The sequence below is a fragment of the Primulina tabacum genome, chromosome 17, assembly GCF_025594145.1.
Source record: "Primulina tabacum isolate GXHZ01 chromosome 17, ASM2559414v2, whole genome shotgun sequence".
NCBI lineage: Eukaryota > Viridiplantae > Streptophyta > Magnoliopsida > Lamiales > Gesneriaceae > Primulina > Primulina tabacum.
The window spans coordinates 17,327,639-17,339,375 of NC_134566.1; the positions used below are offsets into that span (position 1 = coordinate 17,327,639).

At 38.2% G+C, this 11,737-nt stretch overlaps 1 protein-coding gene across 1 annotated transcript; it reads right to left on the minus strand.

Annotated features, from left to right (window-relative positions):
* Positions 1-2,705: 2,705 nt before the first annotated feature.
* On the minus strand, positions 2,706-7,256 carry LOC142530553 (uncharacterized). The gene is made up of 8 exons (XM_075636384.1): positions 7,253-7,256; positions 6,711-6,793; positions 5,052-5,230; positions 4,579-4,964; positions 4,389-4,468; positions 3,560-3,808; positions 3,065-3,242; positions 2,706-2,905 (listed from the first exon to the last, which is right to left on the minus strand). The coding sequence occupies exons 1-8, from the start codon at positions 7,254-7,256 to the stop codon at positions 2,706-2,708; spliced, it is 1,359 nt and encodes a 452-aa protein (XP_075492499.1).
* Positions 7,257-11,737: the final 4,481 nt, after the last annotated feature.

An 11,737-nucleotide genomic window follows, 5' to 3' on the forward strand; every position in this document is an offset into this window, starting at 1 on the left:
TCATTTGAGCAAGAAGGAAGAGCCTCAACTACAACCCAAGAAGCAAGTGGTTGCTTAGACGATCTTAAAGGAATTCCTACAACATAATACATATAATCAACCATTAATCATCACGATTAATCATAGGAATCAACCAAGACAAGTAATACATTCAATTCTTCAAACCCTCTAAACTCAAAAATATAGAATCCTTACCTTGGAGCTTGGAAATTTATGTAGGAGAAACTTAGAAATCTACTAGAATCCTTGAACTTGAGGTGAAGAGATGAAGGAGAGAAAACTTTGAAGAGAAAGGAGCTTGAACCGATTGAATAAAAGGAAAAAGGATGAAATCCATAGAAGCCTCTAGACATGGCAATTATAAGCCATTCCTTCCCTCAAAAACGTGTTTCCAAAGTAGCAATTTACCTTGCCTAGCGCCGCGGTGCCACCTCCTTGGCGCTGGGGGGCCCGAGCTTCGCCTGCTACAGCGCCACGAAGCTGCCTGGCAGCGCTGCAACGCTTGGGCTTCGGCCCGGCGTTGCTTTCTGCAGCTCACGCCAAACACTGCTGCTCCTCCGGCGCTGCGGCGCTGCTCCTGCACCACAAGAACATTACCAACCCCTTTAGGATCCTTCCTCTTCCAAATCCATGCAATACCAATGCAACAACCAACCAATTACTTGATCAAATCATCTATCTAAACCATCACAACATGAACTCATCCCCTTCCATAACCATCACCAAATATAAAAAATATAGCAATACAATAATCATACTTTTACCATTCCAAAGAACATAACCATTAACAATAACCATTCTACAAATCTCAACCATCAAACCATATGAATACCCATTACCATACCGTACAATGAAAAATCATGAATATCCAATAACCATATCTCCAAAACATCAAACCAAAGAATACATCATTGAAAATAGAATGATAAAAAGGTTGGGATATTAAAATCTCCCCTCCTAAAAATTTCGTCCTCGAAATTTACTTACCATCAAATAAAACCGGATATCGTTGCTTCGTCTCCTCCTCTGGTTCCCATGTGGCCTCTTCAATCACATGATTCCTCCAAAGAACTTTGACAAGGCCAATTTCTTTATTCCTTAACACTTTAACTTTGCGATCAAGTATTTGAACCGGAACTTCCTCGTAACTCAAGTTAGATAAAAGGTCCAATGATACGTACCGAAGAACATGAGATGGGTTAGGAAGATACTTGCGGAGCAACGAAACATGTAATACATTGTGAACTCGATCCAAGTCTGGTGGCAATGCAAGACGATAAGCTCGGTCTCCAATCTTATCAAGAATCTCAAACGGCCCAATGTAACGAGGACTGAGTTTACCTTTCTGACAAATCGCATAACTACCTTGAGAGGAGCTATTTTAATGAAAACATGGTCACCAACCTCGAATGTGAAAGGCCGTCATCTCACATCGGCATAACTTTTCTGTCTAAACTTAGCGGTCTTCATTTTCTCTTGGATTAATGCCACAACATCTGCTGTCTGTTGAACAAAATTCGGGCCCAACATCTTCCTTTCACATACTTCGTCCCAATAAAAATGAGATCAGAACTTCCTTCCATATAAACTTCATAGGGTGCCATGCCGATTGAAGATCGGTAGCTGTTATTATATGTGAACTTAACAAGCGGTAACTTTGAATCCCAAATACCAGGAAAATCAATTATACAAGCCCTCAACATATCCTCAAGAATTTGAATAACCCTTTCTAATTGCCCGTCGCTTTGAGGATGATTAGCCGCACTAAAGGATAGCTTTGTTCCCAAGGCTCTATGTAAACTCTTCCAAAACTTAGATATAAACCTTGGATCACGATCTAAAACTATCGACACTGGTATCCCATGAAGTCTTACAATCTCTTGAACATAGGCCTCAGCATATTGATTCATAGAATATGTCGTCTTGACAGGGACAAAATGTGATGACTTGGTCAATCGATCCACGATCACCCAAATAGAATTAAAACCCTTCTGAGTCCTTGGCAACCCAACAACAAAATCCATGGTAATGTGTTCCCATTTCCATTGCGGTATAGGTAAGGATTGCAACAAAGCCGCCGGCCTCTGGTGCTCAATCTTAACCTGCTAACACGTTAAACATTCAGAAACAAATAATATTATATCTTTCTTCATACTTGGCAACCAGTAAAGGCGTCCAAGATCTTGGTACATTTTGGTACTTTCCAGGGTGAACCGAATATGGCGCGGTATGAGGTTCAATAAGTACATCTCTTCGAGTGTCATCACAAAAAGGAACAAATATCCTACCTCGAAAGTCAACAAACTATCATGATTCAACCCAAACTCAGAAACCCCTGTTAATTCACTCTTTCTCTTCAATTCCAATAACTGATTATCAAGCTGTTGTTCCTTAAAAATTCTATCAAACAAAGTTGAGCGGAGAACCAATGCAGATAATCTAGCTACTCTACCTGCAGATACCATAGTTATCTCATTTCTTCGCAAATCAAGCAACAATGGTTTCTGAATCATGTAACCCAATAAAGAACTCGATTTGCGACTCAAAGCATCCGCAAACACATTAGCTTTACCAGGATGATAGCTAATGGTGCAATCATAGTCCTTCACAAGTTCCAACCATCTCCGCTGCCGCATATTCAATTTTTTTTGTGAAAACAAATAACTCAAACTTTTGTGATCGGTAGAAACTTCACACTTCTCACCTTAAAGATAGTACCGCCATATCTTTAAGGCAAAAACCATAGAAGCCAATTGCAAATCATGAGTGGAATAATTTTTCTCGTAGTCCTTCAACTCACGAGAAACATAAGCTATCACTTTCCCACGCTGCATCATTACGGGACTTAACCCCTTTTTTGAAGCATCTGTATACACAACGAAATCCTCAGTACCATAAGGAAGTACTAAAACAGGTGCAGAAGTTAACTTATCTTTCAGTGTTTGGAAGGATTGTTGGCACTCTATGGTCCATTTGAACTTGATAGACTTCTTTGTCAACCTCGTCAGTGGCAATGCTATCTTTGAAAAATCTGCTAGGAATCGTCTTTAATATTCTACGAAACCAAGAAAACTTCTAACCTCTGAAACTTTCTTTGGAATGGACCATTGCTTAATAGACTCAATTTTGGATGGTTCCACCGATATTCCCTTTTTCGAAACGATATGGCCCAAAAACGCCACCTGCTCCAACCAGAATTCGCATTTCTTTAACTTAGCATATAATTGCTTATCCCTCAATAGCTGCAACACAATTCTCAAGTGCTCATGATGAAGATCTCATGTCTTAGATTAGATCAAAATGTCATCAATAAAAACAATGACAAAGTTATCCAAATAAGGTTTAAATACACGATTCATTAAATCCATGAAAATTGAAAGAGAATTGGTTAGTAATGACCATACCTCGTTCTAAAAGCAGTCTTTGGTATATCCTCCTTCTTCACCTTCAATTGATAGTACCCTGACCGGAGATCAATTTTCAAGAACCCTATTGCACCTTGCAATTGATCAAAAAGATCATCAATCCACGGCAAATGATATTTGTTTTTAATAGTTACCTTATTCAGTTCTCGATAGTCAATACATAATCTTAGAGATCCATCTTTCTTTTTCACAAATAAAACTGGATCTCCCCATGGAGAGGAACTAGGACGGAAACCTTTATCTAAGAGCTCATATAATTGTTTATTCAATTCTTTCATCTCCGTCGGAGCCATTATGTACGGAGCCTTAGAAATTGGGGTTGTACCTGGAATCAATTCAATAACAAACTCTACCTCTCGATCATGTGGTAATCCAGGCACCTCCTGAGCAAACACATCAGAATAATCCTATACTACATCAATATCATGCAATTGCATATTACTTTCTTTTCTCACATCCAATACAGAACCTAGAAAACCAATACACACCATGTGCAACAATTTAGTAGCTTGCAAACAAAAATAATGGGAATACTCGGCGAAGAACCTAAACCAACAGACACTTCACTCTCACGATCATCGGCTAAAAACTTCATTGTCTTTCCCACACAGTTAATTAATGCACGGTAAGCAGACAACCAATCCATATCAAGTATGACATGAAAGGAAACCATCAGAATAACAAATAAATCAGCAAAAAACAATCTCGTACCCATCTGTATAGGACAGGCCTTAAAAATACAAGTTGTCCAAATTTCATCTCCAGAAGGTAACAAAATATTGAAATGTAAAGGCATGATATTAGGTTCAACAGATAAAGAGTGCATAAACACTTCAGACATAAAAGAATGAGTCGCACCACTGTCAATCAATGTAAGTGCTTCCTTGCCGGATATTAAAATATTACCTGATATTACCGAAGAATCAGGATCAGCACCCTCTTTTGTCATTGCAAAAATTCTACCATGTACTCTTCCTTTATCCGAAATAAGAGGGCACTTCTGCGCCGTGTGTCCCAGTTCTTTGCATCTGTAATATCTGCCACTGCCAATCAAACACTATCCCTTATGTGGCTTGCCACACTTAGGACACAATGGTTTCTCAGGATCCGAGGAAGACAACGGACCTTTGCTACACGACTCCAGCTTGCTTACCTTTCCCTTTGTGACCGCCTCGAACTTGAGCACTCACCCCTTGACCTTTTGTTTGGAAAGCATGTCTTCTTAAATGTCGCTCCTTCTCGATCTCATGTTCATCCAGTTTAGCAAGCAATGCTCTATCAACGATGTCTTCATATGCAACCAATTTCGACATGTGCACATCCCTCCTAAACTCTGGCCTCAACCCACGAAGAAAATTTTCTCCCTTATCTTTATCATTTTTGAAAATAAAAGGAACAAAGACCCAACCTTCCTCAAATTTGAGAGTATACTCATTGACATTCATGGAACCTTGTCGCAATTCAAGAAATTCCTTTACCTTTTTGGCTTTGACTTCACTTGAAAAATACTTGGCATAGAATAAATCATTGTTCATTCCACTTTAGTTCACGAACGTTAACAGTAAACTTAGTGGCTTCCCACCAAATTCGGGCCGCTTTCACCAACATAAAAACAACACAACTTACTTTATCTCTATCAGTGAACTTAAAATAACCAAATATAGCCTCAAATGACTTGACCCACTTAAGAGCACTAGTGGATCAGGACAACCGATAAATTCAGGGGGGTTCATCCACCTAAACCGATCATAAGAACCATCTTCAGTGTTTTTCGTTCTTCCTTGACCCCTTCCATGGTCACGACCCTGAGTCGAAGTGTGCATGATCAATAATTTCTGAATCTATTCTCCATGGACCTACGCCTGTTCTTTTAATAGCTTACTGAATTCTTCCACAACTTTCACAGTCTTATCTGAGGTAGGAGTCCTATCATCCCCTTTGGTGCTTTTTCTTTTGGGAGGCATTTCCTAGACATAAGCTCACTTCAACATAGCTAGGAAACAATGAGATATCAATGTCAATGAAATAGAATCATTTCTCATTGTTAAAATCAATAGATGCAGGATCAAAAACATAGTGGATTGTCTTAGGTAGAAGAAGTCATATATGGTCCGAAGAAATTGCTATGATACCAATTGAAACACCCCACTCCCATGACAATAAAATTTATATAAATAACATGCGCGGAAGCATTACATTTTAAAGGGAAAATTAACAAACTTTTAAACATAACAATGCCCAAAACTATCATCAAAGTAATTTCAAAAGCCAACACAAATATGTTTGATTCATTTTTCAAAATACTTGATAACTATAGCTACTAATGATCACTACACCAAAATAAGTTTTGCCATATCTTAACATATGACTTCTTCCGCCTTTGACAATCCATTTCATTCTTTCTTATCACCTGCATCACATGTTATTAACTGGAATGAGTTTATAACTCAGTAAGTAAAAAGCTGCAATAACAAATACATATACATAGGCTTGGATTGAATAACATGGCTATGACAATGAAAACTATATAATACCATCTTCTATGAACAATAGATATCAAGGCAATATAAATGGTATATCTTGGCATGAATTAAAGAAATGAATTGATAGTCCAATGACCTGTGACCATGTAATAAGTATCTCCTTGATATAAATATTAAAAATGTGAAAGATACTACTTTATCATGAAATTGGCCAATAACGTGCATATGAATACTATCAATCCTTTACATTAATCAATAAAAACTTTATTGAGGCAATTTAACAAACATATGGTGGTCACAATGAAATGATATTCTTTGATCAATGAACATATATCAATACATATATCAAGAATATAACAAGGGAAGGAGCTAGACATCAATAAACATGGCTTTGTACATATATTTATCATGTGAGAAAGAAGGAAGAGCCTCTACTTACAACCCAAGAAGCAAGTGGTTGCTTAGATGATCTCAAAGAAATTACTACAACATAATACATTTAACCAACCATTAATCATACGAATCAACCAAGCCAACTAATACCTTCAATTCTTTAAACCCTCTAAACTCAAAAATATAGAATCCTTTACCTTGGAGCTTGGAAATTTACGTAGATAAACTAAGAAATTTACTAGAATCCTTGAACTTGAGGTGAAGAGATGAAGGAGATAAAACTTTGAAGAGAAAAGAGCTTGAACCAAATGAATAAAAGGAAGAAGGATGAAATCCATAGAAGCCTCTAGACATGGCAATTATAAGCCCTTCCGTCCTTCAAAAACGTGTTTCCAAAGTAGCAATTTACCTTGCCTAGCGCTGCGGCGCCACCTCCTTGCGGCGGCGCCACGGCGCTGCTTGGCAACGCCCTGCTCACTCCAAACAGCGGCGCTGCTCATGCACCACAAGAAAATCACCAACCCCTTTAAGATCCTTCCTCTTCAAAATCCATGCAATACCAATGCAACAACCAACCAAATACTTGATCAAATCATCTATAAAAACCATCACAACAAGAACTCATCCTCTTCCATAACCATCAACAACTATAAAACATATACCAATACAATAACCATACTTTTACCATGCCAATGAACATAGCCATAAACATTAACCATTCTACAAATCTAAACCATCGAACCATATGAATACCCATTAGCTTACCATAAAATAATAAATAATGAATATCCAATAACCATATCTCCAAAACATAAAACAAAATAATATATCATTGACAATAGAATGATAAAAAAGTTGAGATATTACAGCTCAACTCGCTAGTGAGAAACAAGAAAGACATGAAATTATAGAAATCAAGAACCTACTCCAGACTGATGTGCAGCGACTCACCCATCAACTAGACTTGGCTGAAAGCCAACTTCTTTTGGTCCTTACAGATTCAGTCCGTATTGAGCACCTAGTTACCTTGAACTGGGAGTTACTCGTGAGTGTTGAAAATGAGAGAGACCGGGCTACTCGTGCTTTTCATCATCACGAAGAAATCACTAACAAGAGAGAACGATACATCACTAAGCTTCATAGGTCCATGGATAGGCTCCAAGATCAGAATAATTATTTGCATCTCGTGGTGGAGAACATGGAAGAGGAGGAGGAAGCACCTATGGATGTGGTCGACGATGATAGTGATGATGGAAACATGATAGACTTGGGTAGACTAGTATTATGATTGTAATAAAAATATGATTTGAAAAGCAATAAGTGTAATAACTTATTGCTAAATAAAAAAGACTCTGTTATTATCCTTAAATTACCGCATTTACATATTAAAATCTATGAGTATTTTAAAACATATCAATTAAATTAAATTTTTTTAACCTTTATAGGAAAACAAACATGGACCCCCGAATCATTATAGCCGAACTCCAAAAACAACTCCAAGCAAAGGAAGCAGAAATTGAAACAATGAAGGCAAGAAATGAGAAGCTCGAGAGAGATAACTACCAACTAGAAGGAAATAATATATTCATGGATCATGACCTTTACGAGACACATGAAGAAGCGAAGAAGTTTTGAGAAGATGTCAAACGCTATGCTGCCTAACATCGTGAATCAGAACGGCAACACGAGATCACCAAACGAAAGTTTGACGAAGCCCAAGATAAGATTTTAGCGCTCCAGATTTGGGATGACATTCGTCTCAAAACACAATGTCGCCTTGAGGAACAGAACGAAGAACATGAAATCAACGAGCACGTAAACCAATCCACAATTCAGCAAGTACAAGAGGAACTGGAAGCATTGACGAATCACAACACTCTTATGGAACACCACATCCATCAACTACAAAATGACATGATCAATGTGGAAGACCTCATGGGGGAACTCGAAGAAAAAAAAGGAGGAAACCCTATGGAAGAAGAAATCGACGAAGCTGTCGGGGATGTGAAGTACTGGACGAGTAGGATGATCCCTAGGATAAGCATTTATTGTATTTAGGTCAATTAGGCTAATCTATTTTGTTACTAGAAGACTGATTGATGCATTTTAAAAATTAATGAAATTTTTCGATTATGACTATTTACAAACAACTTAATAAAATATATGTTTATAAGAATTGGCATGAAGACCACCTAGAAACAACCGTAGCACACGCGGCGCCAATCAAAAAAAAAATGAGAATCCACCACCACCACCAAGGGTAAACCTTAGTCAAAAGGACATGATGGAATTAGCTAGTATAGTAGCATCAACATTGCAAGGAATTGTGAACCCAAATACCAACACAATTCTACCAACACTAGAACCACCACCGCGTGGAATTAAGTATCATTATGAATTTCTTCGAAGGAACAAAGTCCTAACCTATGATGTAAATCCCGATCCAGAAGTTAGTCATAACTGGCTTAATAATGTTGAAACCCAACTCAATTTGATGGAAATACCTGAAGAGCTTAGAGTTGAAGTAGTGACACTATTTCTTGAAGATCGAGCACGCAAGTGGTGGGAAATGGTATCACCATCCTTGGTTGAGATTGAGCATATCACATGGCAAATCTTCAGAAGGGAATTTTTGAAGCAATACTAACCATTAGAATTTCTTCTGCAAAATTTGAGTGAGTTCGAAGGTTTTATGCAAACATCAGACATGGCAGTGATGGAGTACACATCAAAGTTAAATTATCTTGGAACCTAATTTCAAACTATCATGCCAGATGAAACCCTGAAAATGCACCGTTTTAAGAAAGGGCTGAACAACCAAATTCAGTCTGCTTTGGCGGTATTCAGACCGAGCAATTCTGCGAACTTAATGGGTGCGGTGATGAGAGCAGAAACAAACATCAAGCGCAGTGAAGAGGAGAGCAAAAACAAGAGGACCTTCATCAGTCAGTCTGCCTAGGGTGGCCCCAAATTCAAGAGGCCAAACCATTCAAGTGGCCTCTCAAATGGAATCTTTACCAATGATGTCAACAAGGAAGGGAAGTGGTGTTATACTTGTCTGCAGAATCATATTGAAGCATGTTATAGAAAGATGGGAGCTTTCTCCAAATGCGGAAAATTGGGACATCAGATTAAATAGTGTCCTGAGAACAAAGATAAAGGGACTGGCGAAACGAACCAAATGAAAGCAATACTAATGCTTGAGTGTATGATATAACTCAAGAAGAAGCGGATAACATCAATGATGTGGTGGCAGGTACCGTTTTACTCAATGAAATGCCTGCTTATGCCTTGTTTTATTGTGGTGCTACTAACTCATTCGTGTCGAGACGATTTGCTAAAAAGTTAAAAATTGAGCATGAAAGTTTTAGTGAACCGTTAAGAGTTGCAACACCTGCTAGCAAAACAATTGAAACCCATAAAGTATACCAGAACTGTAAAATTCGCATAAGTAAACAGATCTTTGAGGCAGAATTGATTCAACTAAATATGATTGAGTTCGACATCATTTTCTGTATGGACTTGTTAGCTAAACGCCATGACAGTGTAGACTGTCAAAAGAAAAATGTCAAACTTCAGACATCAAATCAAAAGGAAATCATAAATCATGGAAAGGCCAAGGAATGAAAATCTCTTCTATCTGCCTCACAAACCCGGGAAACCATAAAAGGCGGTGAAGAAATTTACCTTGCAATGATCAACAAAGTTCAAGAAGAAGTTGCCCCAAAGTTGGAGGATATTCCAATCTTTCAAGAATTTTCAGACGGTCTTCCCCAGGATTTACTTTGTATGATACCCGATACAGAAGTGTAATTTGAAATTAATTTGGTCCCTGGTGTTGCACCAATTTTAAAGGCATCATACCGAATGGTTCTAGCTGAATTAAAGGAGTTAAAGGAACAACTTCAGGATTTATTGGATAAGAAACAAATCCGACCCAGCGCATCGCCGTGAGAAGCCCTAGCACTGTTCGTAAAGAAAAAAGACGGAAGCATCAAACTATGCATTGACTATAAAGAGTTAAACAAGATCACGATAAAGAATAAGTACCTGTTCATAAGAATAGATTATCTTTTCGATCAGTTAAAAGGAGCCAAGATATTTTGGAAACTCGATTAAAGATCAAGATATCATCAGATGAAGGTCAAAGCTGGGGATATACCTAAAACATCTTTTAGAACAAGATATGGACATTATGAGTTTGTGTTGATGCCTTTTGGTCTAACAAATGTTCCTGCAGCATTCATGGACCTCATGAACAAGTTATTCAAGCCATACCTCGATATCTTTGTAGTAGTTTTCATACATGATATACTTGTGTATTCGTAAAGTGAGGAAGACCATCGAGAACATCTGCGTCTCACCTTGCAGACACTGCGTGAAAAGGAACTATGTGATAAATTCAAGAAATGTGAGTTTTGGTGGAAAAGTGTTGCTTTCTTAGGCCATATAATCTTTGAGTGTGTCAGTGGACCCTAAGAAAGTATAGATGTAAGGACCGGACGACTCAGTCATGGCCCCACTCACAAAACTCCCCAGCCCAGGTGCTGGAGTCACTGCCTCCCCAAGAATCGAACCTATGACTCCCTGGCTTAAGTACATAGTTCATTGATTCTTGGTAGCCACTTGAGCCAGGTGGCTACCAAGAATCAATGAACTATGTGCTTAAGCCAGGGAGTCATAGGTTAGATTCTTGGGGAGGCAGTGACTCCAGCACCTGGGCTGGGGAGTTTTGTGAATGGGGCCGCGGCTGAGTCATCGGGTCCTTAAAATAGGCGATCAAGGACTTGCCACAACCGAAAATTGTAACCGAAGTAAGGAGTTTTCTAGGTTTAGCTTGCCGCTTTAGAAAGTTTGTGGAAGGATTTTCTTCGATAGTCATTCTTCTCACCAAACTTACACAGAAGATTTCAAAATTCATTTCGAATGAAGCATGTGAGAAAATTTTTGAAACCCATAAAGCAAAGCTCGGATCTACACCAATACTAGTTCTTCCCGAGGATGACAAGAACTTCACAATATATAGTGACGCTTCAAAGGGAGGATTATGGTGTGTGCTTATGTAGGATGTAAAGGCCCGTATTTTGTATTCGAAATTTTGCGGAATTTTTTAAAATTTTTTTCTTTAAATAAATAGCATACATCATTCATAAAATAAACTGATAAATAGATTTAGTTTTAAAATAACAACGGAAGTAAATATTGTGTTCAAAACCACAACTAAAAAATTATTTCAACGAAATAAAAACTGAGTTTGAACATAAAAATGTAAATGATGAAACATGAGGTCCTCGGGTTCCTACTACTGCTGACCCAAGCTAGCTCACCGGTCCCCGTCCTCGGTCTCGACCTCATCCGTACCTACAACAATCAAGTCTAGTGAGTCTAAAGACTCAACATGCATATATCGTGAATAACGAGTATAAATATCATAAG

Coding starts and splice junctions, on each gene's coding strand:
- LOC142530553 (XM_075636384.1), bottom strand. Junction 5,231..6,710: donor GCGCCGCAGCGCTAGGCAAG/GTAAATTGCTAC, acceptor ACTTCGACTCAG/GGTCGTGACCATGGAAGGGG. Junction 4,469..4,578: donor AGGCGGTCACAAAGGGAAAG/GTAAGCAAGCTG, acceptor TTTGATTGGCAG/TGGCAGATATTACAGATGCA.